General features: G+C 38.0%; 1 protein-coding gene and 1 pseudogene across 2 annotated transcripts in view; one reads left to right on the forward strand and one right to left on the reverse strand.

Annotated features, from left to right (window-relative positions):
• TAFA2 (TAFA chemokine like family member 2) overlaps positions 1-25,947 on the forward strand; it is a 569,177-nt gene that overhangs the window by 524,702 nt on the left and 18,528 nt on the right. Inside the window, exon 4 of one of the 2 annotated variants that reach the window (XM_027967497.3) lies at positions 676-800. In XM_027967497.3, the coding sequence (XP_027823298.1) occupies positions 676-800 (125 nt within the window). Of the gene's footprint in view, positions 1-675; positions 6,974-25,947 lie in introns of those variants that run through there. The other variant, XM_060412882.1, reaches the window with a different exon arrangement.
• LOC105611942 (sentrin-specific protease 8-like) lies at positions 22,549-23,244 on the reverse strand (annotated as a pseudogene).

Below are 25,947 nucleotides of genomic sequence, written 5' to 3' on the forward strand. Positions count from 1 at the left end.
AAACATCATACATATGAATGAATGTTTAGTTGTGGATAGAAGTCACATGAAATATTTTTATAGAGGTTCATCAAAATGTTAATTTCTTTCTTGGAGGATTCACCTAATAGGATATAAATATTTATGTGGATCTGTGTAATTGATGTGATCATAAATAATATTTTGTTAAGGGCTCATATATTTTCATGATGCATTCTTTGCAATGATTGTTACTGCCCATAGTTAAAAAAAAAGACATCAATTTGAATGCCTTCCTGAATTTAGTCTACTTGGGGGAGATATTACATAGATTCTAAAATATTGATTCTAAACTGGTCATAGACTCAATTTCTTATATGTTTATGTAAATCAGCACATGAATACATCCACATAATTTGTTTCTAATATGCTAATTTCCATGAAACCTATGTGCTTATATGAAAAACCCTTCAAAAATGTGCCTATCATTAACAATACTGTATTATACACTGAACATGAGATTTACCCTCTTAAAGTTTTAGGTATTCTTATCACAATAAAATTTTTAAAAATTAAAAATATTTTGGTCCAAAAATCTAGAAAAGTTTATTCCCTTTGGACCAAAAACAAACAAACAAAAAAGCATGCACACCCAGAGAATTAATAAGCCCAAATAGAAAATCTTGAGTTGCTTTTTTTTTTTTTAATCTCCTATAGCTTCCATAGTGGAACAAAAATGGTGGTGCCATATGCAACCATGTCTTGAAGGAGAGGAATGTAAAGTTCTTCCAGATCGGAAAGGATGGAGCTGTTCCTCCGGGAATAAAGTGAAAACAACTAGGGTAAGTGGACAGTCAGTCTGTGAAAGTAAAAGATCGCTGAATTCATAGAGCATGGAGCATGTGCAGTGACCTCTTTAAGTGGTTGTAGGATTGAGAGGGTACAGTTTTCGCTGGTACAGTACATTATTTCCTCATTTTCTCCCTAATTCATTTCTTCATACCACATTTTTGTTTCACTCAGAATAATATCTGTAGGTTGCCAACAACTGTCGTGTTATCTAATAATTAAATACTGTTTATTCCTTGATGAGATACTCACAGTAATGTGAACCGACCCCCACCCCTGCCAGAGGATGCATGTTAAATGCTGGGGAGGTGACCCTAATCCCTCATTCTTCTGATGGATAGTAATCTGAAAAATCCTGAAAAAAAAGGATAATTTATTTATGACTCAATAAACATTTCCTAGTTAATATTCTTTCATTTTTATGAAAGTAATTCTTCTGACCTCCCTAGTTTCTGGATCAAAAAATAGTTTTCTAATAGTTAAGTCTGTAATCATTGTAATGAGTTACCTAGCGGAGTTTTCAAATCTCAGGGTCAGTATAAAAGGAATGCTTTTCAGATGGTGATGTATTTCACCTTGCAATGACTGATTTCTGGGGAGAAGTGAAAAATACTTTTATTCTTTGATTTTCTAATTACCTCCAATGGATCTTCTAGACTGGCAGAATTTAAATTCTTGATGGAATCAGCAGATGAAAGTTCTGTCTTATTTTGCTTTTTGCTCTGAAGTGAAAGCTGACTATTGCTTAGAATTGGATAACTGGGGACTAGAAGATAATAATGCTTTATAAAAAGTAACATAAAACTAGAGACTAGTTAACTTAGGGTATTATTTAACAATAGCAGTTTCTTATTTTTTTTTTTAATCTTGTCCGGACATATTCAAGAGGATTAATTTAAAATCCCATGAGATATAATGTTAAGTAATATCTTTAGTGTATTTTCTGTGTATTCAGACATACACAGAAGTAACCAAGTTTATAGTAAATAATAACTTTATATTTTGTCAAATGATTCATGACTCTAGCTTGTCAGTTAAGTGCTGACACTCCTTTCTAAAATCCATGGAGGGCATGATCAGTTAATTAGAATAATTATATTATTCAGTTAGCACATGATATAATCCATATTGATTTGTTAAAATCATTCTAGCAATATCAAACTTCCTTATAAGCTACTTATAGCATGAAAATCCGCCCCCCCCTAATTATTAATCCTTAGTCTAAATTAACACTCATGGAAATGTGTGAAGATTTGATTACGAAACAATTTTTTTAAAGTAGTGATTCCTCTAACGTCTATGGTTTTATTCCTTTTTATGGCTGAGTAATATTCCTTTGTATATATGTACCACAGCTGCTGCTTTATCTGTTCCTCTATTTATGGACATTTAGGTTGCTTCCATATCCTGATTATTGTAAATAGTGCTGCAGTGAACACAGGTGCATGTACCTGTTTGAATTATGGTTTTCTCTGTGTACATCCCAGGAGTAGGATTGTTGAATCATATGGTAGCTCTAGTTTTAGTTTTTTAAGGAATTTCTGTGCTGTTCTCCATAGCGTCTGTATCTTTTACATTCCTACCAACAATGCAAGAGAATTCCCTTTTCTCCACATCGTCTCCAGCATTTATTGTTTGTAGATTTTTTTTGATGATGGCTATTCTGACTGGTGTGATGGGATATCTCATTGTAGTTTTGATTTGTGTTTCTCCAGTAATTAGTGATTTTGAGCATATTTTCATGTGCTTGTTGGCCATCTGCATGTCATCTTTGGAGAAATACCTGTTTAGGTCTCCAGTCCATTTTTGATTGGGTTGATTTTTTGATACTGAACTACATGAGCTGTTTGTATATTTTGGAGGTTAATCCTTTGTCAGGTGTTTCATTTGCAAATATTTTCTCCCATTCTGAGGGTTGTCTTTTCGTTTTGTTTATGGTTTCCTTTTGCTGTGCAAAAATTTTTAAGTTTAAATAGGCAGAGTTTTGAATGGACCTGGAGATTGCCATACAGAGTAAAGTAAGTCAGAAAGAAAAACAAATATTGTACATTAACACATACGTGGAGAGTTTTAAAAACTGGTATGATTATCTTGTTTGCAAAGCAGAAATAGAGACGTATGTAGAGAACACATGGATACCAAGGAGGAATGGTGGGGGATGGAGGTAGAGTGAACTGGGAGGTTGAGATTGACCTATATATAAACACTATGTATAAAACAGATAATTAATGAGAACATACTGCATATATAGCACAGAGAACTCTATTCATGCTCTCTGGTGACCCAGATGGGAAAGAAGTCGAGGGGATGCATGTATATGCATGGCTGATTCACTTCGCTGTACAGTAGAAACTGACACAGCAGTGTAAAGCAGCCATGCTCCAGTAAAAGTTCTATGTTTTTATTAAATGAGCGGATAATGATGAAGCGAACATTTATTAGATATGTAAAACATATGCCATATACTGAAAACGTGCTTCATGTGAATTAGCTCATTTAATCCTCTTAATAGCCTGGTAAAAAAAGATAATATTATCTCCATTTTACAGCTGAGTAAACCAAAGCTTTAAAATATTAAGTGACTTCTCAAGGTCATATAGCTAATTAATAAGAAGTTAGGGTTCAAACTATACATTTTTTTATTACAGAACCTAACCTCTGAACCCATAGTTTATACTAGATCATTTAACTTATGTAACTATTATTAAAATCTACTATCATTCTGTTCAAGCAGACCTTTAAAAATATTTTTAGCTTTTCAGATCATTGAAATGAAAAGGTCGGGACCATGCGATCTAAATTCTCGTAATTAATTGTTTCAGAAGTGTTGCTCTACTCCCTCTTTGGCCATATTCTCAAGAGTTCAAAGTTAAAATTGAGTTTCTTCACAAATTCTTCCTAGTGTAATTAAACAAGATGGATAAAGACTGAGAACTTGTGAGTAGGGAAGACCACATCTAGATCCTCTGGTTTATTTTAGTTATAACTTTATATAACTAATCCACTTACAGTGGATTGCCCTTTTTATTTTTCCATCATCTCTTTTGCCCTGGAGAACAGCTGTAAAACCTCCTGGAAGACACTGTCGAAAGGTTTCATGAAACAGTGGGTGTTTGTATTAAATTATGTTTTAATAATTCCTTCCAAGCCTGAGAGTTTTTGATTCTCATTTAAGAAGGAAAAATCATTATATATAAGAGAAGATAAGAGGCTTACGAGAAGGAGCTTCTTGATTATACAATCAAAGTAAATTATTTTAATTTTTTGCTTCACAAGTAAAAAGATTGCTGGTGAAAATGAAGCTACTTTGATGTTTTCACCTAAAGGAGCATCATGGCATTTCAAATGGCTGGGCACAATGATGTTAAATTATGAATGTGAGTTTGGCTTACACAACAACATGGGTGAATTTCCCTGAAGCCCCAAAGAAGAAAAGTTCCCAAGGTCATCAGGTTGTTATTGTTCTGCCATCTCTGTTGAAATAGCCCCAAAAGTATAGGAGATAAGAAAAATTCTTGAAATAGTTCTGGCACATTACTTTACCCATAGTGAAAGTGTTGGATAGAGGTAGGTAGCAGCAATAGTGTTGAGAAGAAATCTGATCACTGTTCTAACCACTGGTATTACTATCCACTTGGATAAGGTAGCCATGACTGGGGAGCCAACAAGCCCCTGAGGCCCTGATTTGGCAGGTCCTAGCCACAAGTAGGAACGTCCAGAAGTTAAGCAGGAATAGGTTATAAAGTAACTGAAGAGCTGCTCTCAGCCAAAAGCCATTCGGGTTTCTTATGCAGAATATGTTGATCTTGTGGGATTACACTGCAAGCAAAATGGCTCAAGAAATGATTAAAATTTGCGATAACGTACACCCTCCCTCATAATTGCCCATATCCAATCTGGAGTGCTCTGGTACATTTAATGTTAGAAGAAAAGCAGTCAGCCAAAAACATCAATGAGGCTTGCTTGGCCTCAGCAGAGATGTATGATACTTTCCAGAATTGACTACAGATCAGGGGCTGGGTGAATTCCTCATTTAAGACTAATTTGGAACTTACATTGTACTTCCCATAAATGCTAATTATATCCTCCTTCTGTCTTTGTACTAGATTCAGGAAGCTCATTGTTATAACCCATTTTCTGTTTGTCCTAACAAGGGGAAAAGGCATAGCATAGACAGGCCTTGTGGGAGCATCAATATTTTGCAAACATGCTCTTCAAAACCTCAGACATTTAATCTGCAGAGAAAGGAGGATGCAACATTTGTTTCCCAAGCCCTACTTCTCGCCTAAAGGTAAAACTTAATGACTGCATACAACATCTGTAAGCATCTAGTGTATTACTTTAAAGAACTCCTAAGTTAAAAAGAAAAGAGCCATGAAAGACTTTTGATTTCAAACACTTTCAAAGATAAATAATGAAGAACTTTTCAAAGAGTCATTAATAAAAGAATAGTCTTTCCACTGTGAAAGAGCACATAATTATCTGCTAATTATAGAATAGAAAAGTAGCAGAGGGGAAAGGTGCTATAGAACATGTAAGAGTTGAGAAAAAAAAAAATCTTTAATAGCATTGTTGGAATCCTCAGAAAAAATAGACTGTGGTTCATTTCTTTTAATGTTTGGATATTCTTTCTCTGTGGAATATCTCCTAAAAGGAGTCACATTCTAATTTTAGGATTTACAGCCCTTCAGCATTGGTACAGATTCCAAACATCAGTGGTCACACAGCTCTAAGGTCTGTTTCTTACCTAAGGATAAGTGAACTTGACTTGATATTATAGAAGAGTTTTATATTTTCATTAAAGATATTATCTTATCATAAGTCCTCATATGCCTAACAAGACATTTTCTGAATAATTTTTAACTAATTGGAATTCTTTCATCCTTACTCATTTACTTTAAATGCCTTAAACAGATAAGAACTCTAATTTTTTAACGTCCCTTCAAACATAATGGATTTTAAGGGCATAAAACATGATTTTACTTTGTTGTGTAATTCAGTGAGAATCAGCAAATATTAAAAATTTCCTATACCTAAATCAGTTCAGTTCAGTTGCTCAGTCGTGTCCGACTCTGCGACCCCATGAATCGCAGCACGCCAGGCCTCCCTGTCCATCACCAACTCCCGGAGTTCACTCAGACTTGCATCCGTCGAGTCGGTGATGCCATCCGGCCATCTCATCCTCTGTCGTCCCCTTTTCCTCCTGCCTCCAATCCCTCCCAGCTTCAGAGTCTTTTCCAATGAGTCAACTCTTTGCATGAGGTGGCCAAAGTACTGGAGTTTCAGCTTTAGCATCATTCCTTCCAAAGAACACCCAGGGCTGATCTCCTTCAGAATGGACTGGTTGGATCTCCTTGCAGTCCAAGGGACTCTCAAGAGTCTTCTCCAACACCACAGTTCAAAAGCATCAATTCTTTGGTGCTCAGCCTTCTTCACAGTCCAACCCTCACATCCATACATGACCACAGGAAAAACCATAGCCTTGACTAGATGGACTTTAGTTGGCAAAGTAATGTCTCTGCTTTTCAACATGGTATCTAGGTTGGTCATAACTTTTCTCCCAAGGAGTAAGCATCTTTTAATTTCATGGCTACAGTCACCATCTGCAGTGATTTTGGAGCCCCCAAAATACCTAAATATTCTATAGTAAAAATATTATAATCAAAGCAACAAAATCAAATATGAAAATATTTACTCAACTCTTAAAGTATGCTTGGGTACTCTGCTAAATACATTGAAGGTATTATTTAATTTCCCCAACTACAGTAGTTACTAACTAGAGCACAAAGATAGATATATATATATATATATATATAGCATGTTGCCTGCCCACCAGGAATATGCCCTTGAGTAGGGGAAAAAGTAGTATACAATTGCATTATTCTTTTGCTATCCATATGCAGATCACTAACAGTAAACATTCGGAGAAGGCAATGGCAACCCACTCCAGTACTCTTGCCTGGAGAATCCCAGGGACAGGGGAGCCTGGAGGGCTGCTGTTTATGGGGTCGCACAGAGTCAGACATGACTGAAGCGACTTAGCAGCAGCAGCAGCAGCAACAATAAACATTGGAATCTACTGGTAAACATAAGTCAAGAATAACATTGTTATAATAATAGGGATAGCATAAGCCTGTAATTCAGCTTCCTCATCTGCAAAAAAAAAGAATATTGATCTAGATTCAATTTCAGGTTCTTCTAACCACCATTTATTCTTTGATTCCTTGTGCCAAGGACATTTCTAACTTCTTTTCCAGCTAAATTTATATGACACTAATAACTGGCTGTTATCAGAAGATAAATAAGTGTTAGGTTTTTCATCCTCTCTCTCTAAGGGAGAAAAGAAATAGCAATTTAGGGTGCTTGGCTGATTAAATCCTCAAGTCACCCCTTTCCAGATGCTGCCTGATTTTATACCAAGACTTGATGACTCTCAGTTGGTGGGTCTGAATGATGTCCAGGGGAGCAACTCCAGGTCCAAGGCAAGGCAAGAACACAGCAAGAGAAGAAAGGTTCATTTTCTCACCTTAAGGTGGTGCAATTTGTGTGAATTATTCAATCACAAGCTCCCTTCTTGACTTGTGAATTTAACATAGACTGAAGGTAGTATGGTCTTTTTTTGATCAGCCCTTTCTAACAGACACATTCATCATTCTTTTGTCTTTATCTCACATCTGACCAGGGCCTGAATTGCATTCTTGTCCATGTCCATCCATGACAGATCATGATGACTCTTTAGGGCTGTAGTTTTCAATTATTTTGATGGGACCTAAGTAAGAAATACATCTTACATTATGATCCAAGATATATACAACACCCACCCTAACACACACACACTCATATTCTGATTTTTGTGTTTTATTTCCTTCCTTCCTTCTTCTTTCCTTCATTCTTCCCTCTCTTCATCAACCCCATAAATTGATTTTTATAACCCAACAATATGTTTCAACATGCAAGTTGAAAACCATGACTTCAGAAGTGGTCTTTGACTGCTTCTTGTGTTGGCTGCATGGAAGTGATAGCCACTGCTGACCTGCAAAGATACAAGCTATTGAGTAGACAGTTTTCAAGTCAGTTCATGTTTTATATTTTAAATATTTTTAGTCAATATTTTGGGGTAAAAATTTCACAAGATTTGTAAAATATGTTTTTCATGGGAAAGAATGTGTATACTGTATCTGCTCTTCAATTTAGTAAATATTTATTGTCTTTTGTTGTCAGGTATTATTCTAGGTTCTAGTGCATGTTGGCTCAGATGGTAAAGAATCTGCCTGCAATGCAAGAGACCAAGGTTCAATCCCTGGGTCGGGAAGATCCACTAGAGAAGGGAATGGCTACCCACTCCAGTATTCTTGTCTGGAAAATTCATGGACAGAGGATTCTGGAAGGCAACAGTCCATGGGTTCACAAAGAATCAGACATGACTGAGCAACTAACACCGTCGCTTTTCTTTTTTCATAGCACAGCTCAGGGGAAAACAGACTGGATCCCTGGCCTCATAGGGCCTAGATTCTTATAGGGTGTGTTGGTTTTTTACTGTTACCTTAGCAAACTTAGTGACGGGAAGCAACATCCATTACTAATCTGTAGGTCCAACTTCCATGCCTGGCCGTTTCTCTGCTCTGTGTTTCACAGGGTTCAAACCAATGCATGCTTCATCTTTTCCAAAAAGGGCTGTGTTTTTTTTTTCCTGGAGGTTCTAAGGGAAAATCTGCTTCCAAGCCCATTCAGGTCATTGGCAGTTTGGTTCCTTGTAGATGTAGGAATTAGGTTTCTATCCCCCTGCAGCTGGCATCTGGAAGCCTCTCTTACCTCCGTTAGAATACCTGCTTTCTCTGTCACATTGCCTCCTTCATCATCAAACCAGCCAGGGTGCATTGAGTCTTTCTCACACTTTGAATCTCTCTGATGTCCTAATTCCCCCATTTCTCTTCTGTCTGACTCTTTGGCTTTTAAAAACTCAAGTGATTACATTCATCCCACCGAGATAGTCCAGGATGATCACCCTATTTTAAGGTTCAGTTCAGTTCAGTCGCTCAATCGTGTCCAACTCTTTGCCACCCCATGAATCACAGCATGCCAGGCCTCCTGTCCATCACCAACTCCCGGAGTTCACTCAAACTCACGTCCATCGAGTCGGTGATGCCATCCAGCCATCTCATCCTCTGCCGTCCCCTTTTCCTCCTGCTTCCTCCCTCCCAGCATCAGAGTCTTTTCCAATGAGTTAACTTTTCACATGAGGTGGCCACAGTACTGGAGTTTCAGCTTTAGCATCATTCCTTCCAAAGAACCCCCAGGGCTGATCTCCTTCAGAATGGACTGGTTGGATCTCCTTGCAGTCCAAGGGACTCTCAAGAGTCTTCTCCAATGCCACAGTTCAAAAGCATCAATTCTTTGGTGCTCAGCTCTCTTCACAGTCCAACTCTCACATCCATACATCACCACTGGAAAAACCATAGCCTTGACTAGATGGACCTTTGTTGGCAAAGTAGTCTCTGCTTTTCAATATGCTTTCTAGGTTGGTTATAACTTTTCTTCCAAGGAGTAAGTGTCTTTTAATTTCATGGCTGCAGTCTCCATCTGCAGTGATTTTGGAGCCCCCAGAAATAAAGTCTGACACTGTTTCACTGTTTCCCATCTATTTCCCAAGAAGTGATAGCTGATTAGCAACTTTAATTACCTAGCAAAGTCCCCTCACAGAAGTACTAAGATTAGTGGTTCTTTGAATACCTAGGGGACAGGAATCTTGGGAGTATATCCTTAGAATTCTTCTTATCAGACATGCAGAGACAAAATAAAGATAAATGAGTAAAGTATATATTAGATGGTGGTAGATGCCATGGGAAAAAGTAAAGCGGGGAGGAGAAATGGAGAGTGCTGAGCCAAGGGACTGCATTCTGCATACTGCAGTCTCAAAGGAGATGCGAGGACCAGTCACATGACTATCTAGAGGCCATGCCTTTCAGGTAAAGGGAAGAAAAAGCACAAAATACCTGCCATGGAAGCTCCTCTGAGAATATCATATTCAAGAGATAGCAATGATGTTAGTGTGCCTGAGGGGAGTGAGCAAGGGCAAGTGGTCACATTTTGATTGGAAAGGTAATATGAGGCAAGTCAGTATTGACTTTAATTTTTGTCTTGAGCAAAAAGAATGAGGAATTTGACATTAGATGAGTTGGGGAGAACTGTGGGGAGAACAGGCTTTATGTTTTACATTAATACCCACTCAATCTAGGTTATTTAGTAGAAATTTAAGCATAACCTCTTAAATTTGATATTTATTAAGAAGAGTAGGTAAAAATTTTTTATCATGGTAAAAAAAAATGGAGATATTGAGTGAAATTCATACTGGAGATTTAAAATCTCAAATGACACAGACGTTTGAAAGAAGCATTTAAGCAAGTCTGTAATTACTGTAATATTAAGTTTTAAAAAGAGATGTGGACAGAATGTTTTTTTCCTCAATTAGATTTGAGTCTAAGGGTAGGGGAATACCAAGCTAGGTGTCCAAGAAGTACGACTACTAAAAGTGACACTTTAAATCTGGTATTTTAAATTTAAGAGCTGCTGACTTACTTAACAATAATTTAATAGAGCCAAGAGTGTCTCCTTTGTTATTTATTAAGAGAGCTATTAGAAATTATTGCAAAGACCTTTAACAAATAAATCATCAGGAAATATATTCTAAAAAAAAAAACAACTTGGCCTATATTTTTACAATTAAGATGAGAAATGGACAACACATGAGTGTTTTGAAGTTCGTATCAGATTTAAATGCTTCTACAGTACTTGGGCCAGGTATTTTTTGTAGGCGTTACTCTGAATATTGTGCTTATAATCTTATAATTAGTTGTGAATATTTGCACATTGTAATGGGAATCTAATTCAGGCATCATAAAATTTCATTAGCACTATGAGGTTTATATCTTTAGGCTACTGCCTAAACAGTATTCCTGTCTTGTTATGTGAGGGCTAAAACTATGTCAGAGATTTATTTTTAATATTAAGGAGCTTGCTATTTGTTCAAAGTTAAGTATTCCTGGGGGACTTCCCTGGTGGCTCAGTGGTAAAGAATCCACCTGCAATGCAGGAAACATGGGTTTGATCCCTGGATCGGGAAGATTCCCTGGAGAAGGATAGGGCAAGTCACTCAATATTATTGCCTGGAGAATTCCATGGAGAGAGGGGCCTGGTGGGCTACAGTCCGTGGTGTCACAAAGAGTTGGACATGACTGAGCGCAATCAAAGAAGAACAGTACGTCCTAGGACTTGGGAGAAGAGAACAGGAAGTTGAAGCATCTCTATGCCTTTTTCTTTCCTGTGGTGTATAACAACCCCTCTATTAGAAATATAATCTTTCCTGAATACATTCTCCAATGGCTCTTTGCCACTACTCCCCACACATTTTCTATGAAATTTAAATGCCTGAATCAATGATTTCAGATCCATTTTTATTTTCTTTGGAGAGTATGGTAAAATTTCCCTGAAGCTCAGAATTCCAAATGCTTTGTGCAGACTCTCTTGGATGAGAGTGAATCCCACCCCCTCTTCACAGACTGCCTCTAATAATGGCCAGTTGGTTTGAGGTGTGCAAAAGCAGGGTTGAGCTTAACTCTATAATGGTTAGACCTCATCTGTGGTACCCATAAAATTCTGGACACCAACTTTCAGTGAGTGAGAAAAAAAGAAGTTTATGTAAAGGATTTTGTAGCTATTTCCCTCAGAGAACAGAAGCACTAGGAGCAATAGTTTTTTAATTTTTTGAAGATATAACATGCAAAAGAAAAACATTAGACTCGTCCTGTGTGACTACAAAGAATATAATTAGGGGCAAGGAATAACTCTCCTGGTGTCAGCTCAAGCTGATGTTGAATGGGTTGCCTTGAGAAATGGTAAATTCCTCATTTCTGGAAGTCATCAATCTGTGACTTAAAAGGATAAGCATAAATTCAGAGTTAACTAGTTCATTTTACTACAACAAACACAAAACAGCTTATGCAAAGCCGGGGAGGCATAGATGAGCATGTCTTACTCCTAGGATTAAAATCAGCTCATGGGGTAATTTCATCTGTGTGATGGGACCCCTGAAAAGGGAATCACAATGGCCTTTTAACTGCCATGCTAAAAGAAGTGGGTGTTATTCTCTAAGCAATGGTGAACCACTGAAGAACCTTAAATAGTAAAGGAGAAGGGTCTGATTTATACTTTACAAAGTCTATTTGGCTACATGGTGAATTGTAGGGAACTGAGATAAGGATAACAGTCTTGAACTAAGGGGAAAAAAAAAAAAAGTGATACACCGAGGGTGTCCAGGAGTGGAAAGGAGAATCAGCAAGGCTTGGTAACTAAGTGAATATAAGAGGCTCCTGAGAGAAAATTCTCTCACTGTATTTCTGGCTTAACCTGTTTGGTAATACTAATTGATAAAGACACAATGGAGTGGAGATATTGAGTGGATAGTTTACTATATAGCCCTAGAAATCAAGATAGAAGTCTAAGAATAATCATCCCTGAAGTGAAAGTGTTAGTCACTCAGTCGTGTCCACCTCTTTGGAGACCCCATGGACTGCAGCCCACCAGGCTCCACTGTCCATGGAATACTCAAGGCAAGAATACTGGAGTGGGTGGCCATTCCCTTCTTCATGGGATCTTCCCCACCCAGGGATCGAACCTGGGTCTCCCTCATTGCAGGCTGATTCTATACCATCTGAGCCACCAGGGAAGTCCAATCATACCTAGATGGTGTTGAAATAATTAACTAAGAAGGCTCTCCTAAAAAGAATATGTTGAAAGGGAAGAGCATCAATGACATTTTAGCTGGCAATGTATAAGGTACTTGCTAAGGAACATGAAGTGTGGACAGAGAGCTCAGAAAACCAAGAGAGCGATTCCAAGAGAACACAGAATGGGAGAGTTCCAGAGAGATAGGGCCATCAGCTGATCCAACAAGGACATAGAAACTACAGACAGACTATATCGTCTTCAAGTTTCTTTCTGGGTGTGATATTTGAAAGAAATACTGGAAGTTCTTGGATCTGTCAGCTAAATGTTACTTACTATCATAATCTTAATACCAGACTCCTAGTTGGATGGTGTCATTGGTGACACATTGTAAACACTGCAGAATATGCATCTATTTAAAACAGAAAGGAGTGTTAGAAACATTTTAAAAATAAAAGTATGACTCCCTTTAGCAGAACTAACTTACTCTATTTAAGGGAGGCTTATCCATTCTTTTGTTGATTCAGTCTGTAAAGGTCAATTGTAGGTCTGTTATGTGGCACTGAGCCTGATGGTGTGGTAGGCTTTGGGGATTCAAATTAAAAAAAACAAAAACAAAAACAAAAAAAAAACATGAACCTTTGCTGTCCAAGAGTTCACGTTCAATTGGAGAGAAAGTCAATAAATCACTTTCATGTACAGAAGTGGTAGGACAGAGATTCATAGAGATGCCACTGGAGTGCATGGACAGTTTAATGTTGCTGGCCGATAACCTTCCTAAAACACATGGACAACAAGTTTTTAGACCATTCAAAGGCAAATTACTAAATAATTTGTCTCCTTAATAGATAGTGACTAAGCGCAATGAAAATATTATGTCCTGTGATGTTAAGATTCGATTTCGTTGTTTTCCACCTTTGCAACTGGTATTCTACTACTATACGAAAATGAAAATCCATTAGGATGCTTTTTCGACTAGATTCTTTCCTCTTGATGAACTATTCATAGAGACAACACTGAGTGCTTTCTGGATTAGACTTTTAAATCACTTAAAAATTTTCTGCTAGTTTTAAAATATGAGAGAGGGGAAGGAGGAAGATTTGTATATGGGACCATAGTAATAGCTCTAATTAAATGGAAAATAATTTAAAATTGCCACCTGAAAAGAAGAATATTGGAGCCTTATAACACTGTGCATATCAATTAATGCTTCAAGCTTATAGAAAAATTTTAAAATCTTTAACATGTTACTAACAGCAAAACCAGCCTTTCAGTTAAAATGTCACCTAAGATATAAAACTCAAGTTGCCAAATTAAAGCAAAGAAGCCAAAATCTTTATAGTTTATAACTAAGATAGGGAATTCCATTTATATAATGCTTAATATTGAACTTATTATAGACAAGAATTATTTACTGCTGAATGTACCTTTTGCTGCTGTGGCTCAGTATTATGTGCTTTGCTCCTATTAAGTTGTGATGTTGGCTTCCTATGATTTATGATGGGATTAACCTGGAGTCAATAAAGGGCTGTTGTGCTGAGGTTCTGTTTACTGTTGGCTGTTTTACCTTCACTCTTTATTGCTGATTCTCTTCTGGTGGCAAATATATTTTACCTTTACCTTGCCTCTCCTGTTCTCTTTCTAGCCCTATTAAAGGAACATTAGAAGTAAGAGAGACAGACAGACAGACAAAATAACACCAGGCAGTGTAAATTCACTTTCAAAGGATATTTGCAAATAATCAAATGCAATGTGTTTTGCAACTTTAAAACACTCTATTCTAGAAAGGACTGTTGGAGTAATCATGAAGAGAGTTGATTTGGTCAGCCTGTTTCTAGGATTCATAACTGAGATTCTTTTATTCTATCTTGAAATAAAATTGAATATTCTCAACAGACACATTGGCTGACAGATAAATTGAAACAGGTATCATGATTAGAAATCTCAGCCTCCAACTTCAATTACAACGTGTGATCGATTTATGAGATTACTGAAGGCAAGTGTCTGCCAGACAGCTGACCATTGTTTGAGATTAAATTTCAGCAATGAAATCAACTTGTTGAGAGGACCCCTGCATGTATAATACAGATGTGAACTATCTGCCTCCGCATTATAACCTTGATGATTTTTTGTATGAGCTGTGAGGGAAGTCCCTTATGAATAAAGCTTTTGGTTAATGGTGACTATTGACAAATTCACATTTCACATGTGCAATGGTCTAAGGAGACCCTAATTCAGTGAAACTATATCTCATCACTGTATATTATACCAAAGATATTGTAACATGAAAGGAAAGTGTTTGTTATCAATCGATTAAAAATATCTAGGGTAGAAGTTCAGTTGACCCTTGAACATCAGAGATTTCAACTGTATAGATCCACTCATGTCGATGTTTTTCAGTAATACTACCTGATCCATGACTGGTTGAGTCTGTGGATATGGAATTGTGTATGTGCAGATTTTTGACTGTGCAAGGGTGGCACCCCTAAGCACTTCAGTATTCAGAGCTCTGCAAACTCATCATGAAGGGACGCTAATTCTTGCTCAAAAGGCAAGTGATGGCTACCACTTTATAGGCTTTACAAGTAGAATGGTCACATCGAGAGTGTCCCTTTCAAGTTCCACCAGAAAGAAGTTCAAGAAATATTGCAGCTGTTGCTCAGTCATCACATGATCTTGATTATTGCAAGGCAGTAAAGTATAGGAACTGTGTGTTCAGAAAGTCAGAAAGTCAAGGGCAAGGTATTAGTTGGTATGTGGTTAATCTTACATGTACACTTGTCTGGGCCATACTGCCCAGATATTTGGTCAAACGTTTTGGGGGATGTTTCTGTGGAGGTGTATGTGTGTCTGTATGTGTTTGAGGGAAGAGAAAAACAGATTTCATCAGCACCGGTAATTCCAAGGTCACCCCCACCCCCAAGAGACAGCAATCTTAAATGGTTTAAGCTACATTTTGCATGAAGTCACAAGGTCTCAAAACTGTTTTACCTAATTTTCAATGGGACAGCGTGTTTACGGAATTACAAATGCCATGGCACAACACATTGGTGTATTCTCACTTTTAGAAATTGGGAAACTGATTTCACAGTTTAAAGGAAGACATACTACAGTATCTAAAAGATCAATTTTAGGGGTAATGACTTAATACCTAATGCATCTGGATCTCGCTATAATAGCTCATTTGAATTTGCATTTCTTATCTATGGAATATTCCATTCCATAGTTCCTAAGACTAGGGACAGTTACTGCTGCTGCTGCTGCTAAGTCGCTTCAGTCGTGTCTGACTCTGTGCGACCCTATAGACAGCAGCCCACCGGGCTCCCCCATCCCTGGGATTCTCCAGGCAAGAACACTGGAGTGGGTTGCCATTTCCTTCTCCAATGTGTGAAAGTGAAAAGTGAAAGTAAAGTCACTCAGTCGTGTCTGACTTGTAGCGACCCCATGGACTGCAGCCTGCTAGGCTCCTCTGTCCATGGGATTTTCCAGGCAAGAGTACTGGAGTGGGGTGCCATTGTCCTCTCCAGGGACAGTTATTGCTACTGCTGCTAAGTCACTTCAGTCGTGTCCAACTCTGTGTGACCCCATAGATGGCAGCCCACCAGGCTCCCCCGTCCCTGGGATTCTCCAGGCAAGAACACTGGAGTAGGTTGCCATTTCCTTCTCCAATGCATGAAAGTGAAAATTGAAAGGGAAGTCGCTCAGTCGTGCCTGACTCTTCGAGACCCCATGGACCGCAGCCTACCAGGCTCCTCTGTCCATGGGATTTCCCAGGCAAAAGTACTGGAGTGGGGTGCCATTGCCGTCTCCAAGGGACAGTTATTATACGAACTCAAATCAGACAGTCATTCCTAGAGGTGTCTATGAAGCTGTTTTTAGGAGAGATTTAAATTTAATTGGTGGACTTGAGTAAAGCAGATTACCCTTCATTGTGTGGGTGGGCCTCATGCCATCATTTGAAGTCCTAAATGGAACAAAAGACTGAACTCCTCTGTCTTATCAGTCAAAATACCTTAGTGAAAATGGAGATAAGTAATTTACCTGGTAAATAATTCAAAGTAATAGTATTTAAGCATGATCACTGTGCTTGGGAGTGGAATAAATGAACACAGGGAAAACCTCAATATGAGAAGAAGATATAAAAAGTACCAAACAGAAGTCATAGGACTAAAGTTTATAATATGTGCTTAGTTGCTCCGTAGTGTCCAATTCTTTGTGACCCTTTGGATTGTAGCTTGCCAGGCTTCTCTGTCCATGGGATTTCCCAGGCAAGAATACTGGAGTGGGTGGCCATTTCCTTCTCCAGGGGATCTTCCTAACCCAAGGATCAAACCCATGTCACCGGGGTCTTTATCTCTCAGGGAAGCCAAAGTTTAGAATAACTGATTTGAAAGATATTTACACTACAGGGGTTCAACAGCAGACTAGAGGAGGCAAAAAAAGACCAATGAACTTCAAAAGAGAACAGTGAGCACACCCTATCAGAGCAGTGAAAAAGAATTTTAAAAAAGTCAAGATTAGCTTAAGGAACGTAAGGGACAATATAAAACAGACTAACACTGGCATCATGGGATCACAGAAGGAGGAAAAAAAAAAAAACAATGCAGAAAGCTGATTTGAAAAAATGATGACTGAAAACTTCCCTAACGTGGAGAAGGAAAAAGACATTCATGTGCAGGAAGTCCAGAGAGTTCCTAATGAGATGAAAACCAAAGAACCCAATCTGTATTCATACATCATGAGAAACGCTGGACTAGATGAAGCACAAGCTGGAATAAAGATTGCCGGGTGAAATATCAATAACCACAGATATGCAGATGACACTGCCCTTGTGGAAGAAAGTGAAGAAGAACTAAAGAGCCTCTTGATGAAAGTGAAACAGCAGAGTGAAAAAGTTGGCTTAATCAATATTCAGAAAACTAAGATCATGGCATCTGGTCTCATAACTTCATGGCAAATAGACGGGGAAACAGTAGCTGACTTTATTTTGGGGGGCTCCAAAATTGTTGCAGATGGTGACTGCAGCCATGAAATTAAAAGATGCTTACTTCTTGGAAGGAAAGTTATGACCAACCTAGACAGCATGTTAAAAAGCAGAGACATTACTTTGCCAACAAAGGTCCATCTAGTCAAGACTATTGTTTTCCCAGTAGTCATATATGGGTGTGAGAGTTGGACTGTAAAGAAAGCTGAGGGTTGAAGACTTGATGTGTACACCCGTGGTGGATTCATATCAATGTATGGCAAAACCAATACAATATTGTAAAGTAATTAGCCTCTAATTAAAATAAATTTATATTAAAAAATAAATAAATAAAAAGAAAGCTGAGCACTAAAGAATTGATGCTTTTGAACCATGGTATTGGAGAAGACTCTTGAGAGTCCCTTGGACTGCAAGGAGATCCAACCAGTCCATCCTAAAGGAGATCAGTCCCGGGTGTTTACTGGAAGGACTGATGTTAAAGCTGAAACTCAAATACTTTGGCCACCTAATGAGAAGAGCTGACTCATTTGGAAAGACCCTGATGTTGGGAAAGATTGAGGGCAGAAGGAGAAGGGGACGACAGAGGATGAGATGGTTGGATGGCATCACCGACTCAATGGACATGAGTTTGGGTAGACTCTGGGAGTTGGTGATGGATAGCGAGGCCTGGCGTGCTGCAGTCCATGGGGTCGCAAAGAGTCGGACATGACTGAGCAACTGAACTGAACTGAAAATGTCAAAATTAAAGACAAGGAGAGAATCTTAAAAACAGCAAGAGAAAAGCAATCTGTTATGTAAAGAAACCCCCCAAGACTCAGCAGTTTTCTCAGCAGAAATTTTGCAGGTCAGAAGGAGGTGGCATGAAATATTCAAAGTAATGAAAGAAAAAATTAACATCTAAGAATATTCTACCTGGCAAAGTTGTCATTTAGAATTGAAGGAATGGATGAACTTTCCAGACAAATAAGAACTAACCAAGTTCATTATTAAACTGGCTTCACAAAAAAATGTTAAAGTGACCCCTTTAAGTTAAAAAGGAAGGGCACTAATTAGCAACAAGGAAACATACAAAAAGTATAAATCTCACTGGTCAAGATAAATATGTAGACAAAGTATGAATTACTTAGAAAGCTATTATGAAGAATGAAAGATAAAAATATTTTGTAAAAATAACTATAATAACTTGTTAAGGGATATATAAGATAGAAGGATGTGAAACATAACATCAAATAGATAAAATGTGGTATGAGGAATAAAACTGTAGAACTTTAGATTATTTGTACTTAAATTATTATCAACCTCAAATAGGGAGTTATAAGCGTAAGTTGTTATATGTAAGCCTCATAATAACCACAAAATAAAAACCTAAGAAACAAGAAAAGTCTCTAACAACCTAACTTTACCCCTTAAGAACCTAGGAGAAAACAGCAACCTAAACCCAAACATATTGGAAGGAATGAACTAACGAGGATGAGAGGAATAAATGAAAAAGAGACTAAAATATAATAGAAAAGATAAAAAATTAACATTATATATATATATATATGTATATATACACACACACACACATTATATATGACACCTATATAAAAAGAAGTGATATCTTTTTATATGCCTAGAGGATATTTTTCATGTGTATAGTTTGGCACTCTATGTAAATATGGAGAATTTTTTTACCCTGTATATAGTTCCTATCAATAGATATAGCAAGACAAAATCAAATCTGAATCATTATTTACTAAGCACTTATTCAACGTATATTCAATGCCAGTCATTGTATCAGGAACAGGATATCCAAAGACAAATGTAGTCACAATATTTCTGCTGAATGGAGAGGTCTCTTCTAATTACATATTTTCCTATCTACAGTAGAAGTTTTGACTTATATTTTCTGATCTCTTTAGGCTACATTCTTTTTATTATGACTATTAGATACAAGATTACTTTGGAAAGGGCAATCTTCTAATAAGATATGTAAAGCAGACAAGTAGTTTGAAAAGTTGTAATCTTAAATCATCTATGTCTAAGGTATGTGATTTTGATAAGGAAAAAAACAACTGTTACGACACCAAAGAAAATAATCTCACTCCTTAGGTATACCACAAACAACAGAGGTAAGAAGGAGAGTCATAAAAACACTGTGGAGCTTTATGCCTAGCTGCTTAGCCTAACATGTAAGCAAAGAAGCTTTGTTTTTTGGGAGGGGAGTAAATAGTCTATGTTTAATTTAGTAGGACTTTTACATTTAAAAAAAAAACAAAATCACTAATTGTTGAAAACCCTGGGAAGGATCCCAGAGTTCTATTAGCTTTGCCTTAGCTACTCTCAGTGAATACATTGTCAGGAGTTTCTGTCTGTCTGTCTGTCTGTTTTTTCACAATGGATCTCATTTGCTTCAATGAGAAATGGTTGCTGTGTTCCATTGAGAATGTCTTCAAGGATGGTATGATGATTAAGAAACCAACTGTCTAGAAGTTAGATTACTTGAGTTCACATCCCTGTTCTGCAACTGTGTAATTGATGGCCTTGAGCAAATTGCTTTACATCTGTGCTCCTCAATTTGCACATCTGTGGGATTGGGGCGACAATACACTTACCATACAGTCTCTGTATTTGGATTAAATGAGTTAATATTTATAAAGCATTTAAAACAGCTCTTGGCCGAGTGCAAGGGCAATATGGCCTTGTTAAGTGAAATATATGAATCAAGGAAGTTACTAATAGACTCAAAAAGTAGACCAGTTTTCTCATAACTCAAACATAAACACTGTTATTCCACAGGAGTCAGTCTTGTTAAATAAATACTGATGCAGAGATTTCTCAAGACTTCTTTTACCACCTCCATGCACATTTAAACAAAGGTTTTAAAGAACAGCTTCCCTGGTGGCTGAGGTTAAAGTGTCTGCTTGCAATGTGGGGGGACCTGGGTTCGATCTCTGGGTCGGGAAGATCGCCTGGAGAAGGAAATGGCAACCCACTCCAGTATTCTTGCTTGGAGAATCCCATGGACAAAGGAGCCTGGCGGGCTATAGTCCACCGAGGTCACAAAGAGTCGGACATGACTGAGTGACTTCACTTTTAAAGAACAAACAAGTTCCTTGAGGTTGGTCTGTGTGTACCCATTCCCTCTCCTTTGGATTAGCTACAAAAATTCATCCTAAAGCATAGAGATGGAGTAAGTGGATTTCAGTGCCTGTAATAGTCACAGGCTCTGGGCCTTTCCAGTTACCTATTATAGATAAGACAGATAAGCCTAGTGGGAACTTCTGTATTAATCAGTTGTAAAGATATCTTTCCCAGGTTTATGCTGCAGGAACTGAAACAGTTTCTCCTTTGGTGGCTTTTCAGCAGCTTCTTTTGAGGATTTCTTGAAGTTACAAAGTAAAGGTGGGGCTTTTTTTTTTTTTCCCCTGCCTATTGCAGTTGTTGACATTAACTTCACTGATACTTTTATATTCACTGATACAATTCAAGGAGGACTCACAGAAGGTATCCATTTATGGTTAAATTGTTAACTTGAAAGGGAGGGATGTTATGTTGTGGTTTACATGCTAGGTATGGGGGGAGGGTTCTTTTTTTTTTTTTTCATTTAAATTTGTTGCAGTTGTTTGCCTATAGCAATGAGAGATGAGATTAGTTGCTGCAGCAGTAAAGGACTGTTTTATTGAATGTGGAGCTCCCCTTGCCCATTCTGCTATTGCTAATACAACATTAATGCTCTCACTAAATCACAAAAACACCAAGTAGAAACTGATACTGGAAGCATTTATAGATATTCAGCAATTAGCAGAGGCCAATAATTCCTATTTATGGCATAGCAAATAAAACTTAAGTGATTTTTTTAACCTCAGTATATTTCAAACAAAATATGTTACACATACATTTTTGATCTTAGGAAATAAACTAGGTAGATCTTATGTCCATAATATACCTTCTTTATAATTTATCCTCATTCTAATATAACCTTTGAAAAAAAGGTGGACTTGGCATAGGAGATACATAGCATTGAAAGGACAATCATATTATCAAAGAGCCAGAAATGCATTTACACATAATGCCTTATTATATAATTAGAGTTCATATTTTATAACAGTGGAATAATGAGAATAATCTGGAGTATCTAAACATGTTTTTGTTTTTGATTTTTCTTTTTTAGAAGGAGTAGCATTTCTTTTTACTCTTGGTTCCACATTTCAAAAATTGCATTGTCTGCATTTTGAATTAAGTAAGAGTTGAGAAAGGTCACTTTTTCTCCTTTATATCTCAAAAATAAATTAACTGTTAGTAAGTTTCAGATGCAAAACAAGAGGTCCACCACATTCATTTATTTCAACAAAGTTATTTAAGATTCCCCCTTTCTTAAAGTGCTCTAAGAATCAGATGGGTGACTATGGGCTAACACCCCACTTTCACTTTTCATTTTCATGCATTGGAGAAGGAAATGGCAACCCACTCCAGTGTTCTTGCCTGGAGAATCCCAGGGACAGGGGAGCCTGGTGGGATGCCGTCTGTGGGGTCGCACAGAGTTGGACACGACTGAAGTGACTTAGCAGCAGCAGTAGCAGCATAGCTGGGAAAGCCTTCGCTTGTTGAGTAGAGTAGGTATCACAGAACGGAGTAACTGATAATACTTCGATCTTGAATTAGGTTAGGTCTTGATCTGCTTCTAGCCAGTTGATCTCTTGAAATATGCGGGCTGTGCGGTAAGTTTTAGTTGCTCTATGATTTTCTTCTTGCTTCTAGATTTCACATATTCTCGATTTGTTTTAGAGATCAGTCTTTTTTCTTTGGAATAAACCAATGTGTATAAAGGACCCCCAAAAGGGAATTAGTCAGTTTGGGTGCATATTTTGAAGACATATTTACAGAACATATTGCTCTGAAGTTAGGGCTAAAGTGACATTTTCCACTAGGATAATGCAGAGGACTACATTCTTTCAGGAGAAAGGAAGCATCCTAAGCACTCCTCTCCCAGGCATCTTCCCTCAGGCACTGAGATTGCAGCCATCCAACACATGGGGACAGCAGAAGGAAGAGACTTCAGATGTCAGATATATTTCAACAGCTCATTTTTAGCAAGTCTGGCAATGGGATCTTCCCATTCTTCTCTCTTCTTTGTGATGTATGTAGGATTGAGTAGCTGCAGTAGTGATTCTGGCTGTTGTCTAAAGACGTTCTGACACAAGGCCTCAGTGTTATATTTCACATACATCCCACAGTCATAGCTGTTTTGTTGAGCAGGGTCTTTCTCTTCCATAAAGGCCAGTTTGTTTCCTTTTCTGCCTAAAAAAGCCTCTAGTTTCTCTGCTACCTGCTTTGCATGGAATGAGTTACTGTAATCATAAGAATCATAATGAAAAAGGCTGTTTTTATCTTGTAGATAAACCAAAAAGCTCCAGTGGGTTCCCCCAGCTGTATGGTTGGAACTCGTTGATGGCTAAAAATATCACTCTGTTACTGGGGAGGTCCAAGGGTTCAAGGAACATGGCACTCTCTGCTGGGCTGCCAGTGCACTTGATGAACTGAGTAACTTTGGGGCTGATGACGCAGACATGGTCAGAGCAGGCATGAAACTGACTGCTGGAAAAGTACTTAAAGGCAAACCCAGTAGCATGGACATTGAGCCAGCTTGGAGGATCCAGTAGTGAGAAGTCTGATTGCCAGAGTAGACTGTCCATGTAACTCAAGACTACTGGGTCCATCTTGTATTGACCCGGGCTGCTCAGAAATTCCAGAAGCTGTTTTGGGCCTCACCACCCCTAACAGCCTCTAAACAGCTTTGTACTGGCTGGAAAAGCAGTGCTATAGTCTCAAACCCAGAATTTTCTACCCCAAAATTGTGACATTCCCCTCTAGTCCTCTAAGGCAGAGGTTCCCACCTCTGCTGTAAAGTGAAGAAAAGGTTTGGCAGAGCTTCCTGAGGGCGATGAAATGGGGCCTAAACTTATGTTTTTGAAATTATTTATTTTCAAGTACTGAATCAAAGTGTTTGTTAGGATTGATTGTATTCTCACTACAGGCATTATTGCATTTAACCTTCACAGTAGTGGGATGAGATAGGGATTATCTCCTTGTATAGGGAAGAAAAAGCTAGTGGAGGTGATGAAATTCCAGTTGAGCTATTTCAAATCCTAAAAGATGATGCTGTGAAAGTGCTGCACTCAATATGCCAGCAAACTTGGAAAATGCAGTAGTGGTCACAGGACTGGAAAAGGTCAGTTTTCATTCCAATCCCAAAGAAACACAATGCCAAAGAATGCTCAAACTACCACACAATTGCACTCATCTCACAAGCTAGTAAAGTAATGCTCAAAATTCTCCAAGTCAGGCTTCAACAATATGTGAAGCATGAACTTCCAGATTTTCAAGCTGGTGTTAGAAAAGGCAGAAGAAACCAGAGATCAAATTGCCAGTATCCGTTGGATCATTGAAAAAGCAAGAGAGTTCCAGAAAAACATCTACTTCTGCTTTATTGACTATACCAAAGCCTTTGACTGTGTGGATCACCACAAACTGTGCAAAATTCTTAAAGAGATGGGAATACCAGACCACCCAACCTGCCTCTTGAGAAACCTGTATGCAGGTCAGGAAGCAACAGTTAGGACTGGACATGGAACAACAGATTGATTCCAAAATTGGGAAAGGAGTACATCAAGGCTGTATATTGTCAGTACGTCAGGCTGTATCCTGCTTATTTAACTTATGTGCAGAGCACATCATGAGAAACGCTGGGCTGGATAAAGCACAAGTTGTAATCAAGATAGCTGAGAGAAACATCAGTGACCCCAGATATGCAGATGATGCCACACCTATGGCAGAAAGCGAAAAACTAAACAGCCTCTTGATGAAAATGAAAGAGGAGAGTAAAAAAGTTGGCTTAAAGCTCAACATTCAGAAAACTAAGATCATGGTATCCAGTCCCATCACTTCGTGGCTAATAGATGGGGAAACAGTGGTTGACTTTATTTGGGGGGGCTCCAAAATCACTGCAGATGGTGATTTCAGCCATGAAATTAAAAGACACTTACTCCTTGGAAGAAAAGTTATGACCAACCTAGACAGCATATTCAAAAGCAGAGATATTACTTTGCCGTCTAGTCAAGGCTATGGTTTTCCCAGTAGTCATGTGTGGATGTGAGAGTTGGACTCTTAAGAAAGCTGAGCGCCGAAGAATTGATGCTTGTGAACTGTGGTGTTGGAGAAGACTCTTGAGAGTCCCTTGGACTGCAAGGAGATCCAACCAATCCATCCTAAAGGATATCAGTCCTAAATATTCATTGGAAGGAATGATGCTGAAGTTGAAACTCCAATAATTGAGCCACCTGATACCAAGAACTGACTCATTTGAAAAGACCGTGATGCTTGGTAAGATTGAAGGCAGGAGGAGAAGGGGATGACAGAGGATGAGATGGTTGGGTGGCATCACTGACTCAATGGACATGAGTTTGAGTAAGCTCCCAGAGTTGGTGATGGGCAGGGAAGCCTGTCATGCTGCAGTCCATGGGATCACAAAGAGTCAGACACGACTGAGCTACTGAACTGATAGGGAAGAAAACTGAGGGGTTTTTGAGAGTGAAATAATAGGGCTGCACAGTTGACAAATAGCTACTTCAGGATAAGCTCCCTGGCTGGTTAATGTTCTTCACCCCATGCTCTTAACCATTGCTTATAATTACTGCCTGCCTAATTTTCTAAAAATCCCAAATTCATCATTTTCCCCTTCCTCATCATCAGTTAATGAGCATTCATATGAGTCAAACATATAAAAAAATTTTTTTAATTGGGAGAAATTGAAATTCACAAATGATTGCCTTTTTCAAGTTCGGGCAAAATTGCAAAAGTTCCATCATAATAGAATTTTTACTTATAAACTGATAGACATAACCCCCCAAATTCAGGAAATGAACCCTATACTTAAGAGAGTGTTTTGAAATAGACCTAGATTTTGTACAAAGCCTATTTGCCTTTTTATTATAACAAATATTTTATCTTAAAAGTAATAGTCTATGCAACAGCGTTAATTTGCTTTTCAGAGTTCATGACCTTGGATTACAATACTAACTAATAACATTATAGTCAGTTTTTCACATTACAACCTCTGTGTCTCATCTTTATGATGGAAAGGTTCACGAACTTAGTACAGAGCTATATCTAGGACCCCTTCTTCAATGCCAGCCTTAAAAATTTATTAGCAATTTCATGTGATTTAATGGGTTTCAGAAATGTTTTATGCTTCAAGTTATGTTCCCTTTTTGCCTGAATTTCAGTGGCTGATATTCTTGTATCAGAGAGTCATTCATTCATAGCTTAAGGATTTCAACATTCAGGAATTATTTACTAAAATTTAAATTTCCACAATAAGGGTAATTACTCTATGTAGGTGATAATAGAATTTATGGTCCTGAGGCCTTATTTCCAGGGTAGACCCAACAGAA

Source organism: Ovis aries, chromosome 3 (assembly GCF_016772045.2).
Source record: "Ovis aries strain OAR_USU_Benz2616 breed Rambouillet chromosome 3, ARS-UI_Ramb_v3.0, whole genome shotgun sequence".
Classification (NCBI taxonomy): domain Eukaryota; kingdom Metazoa; phylum Chordata; class Mammalia; order Artiodactyla; family Bovidae; genus Ovis; species Ovis aries.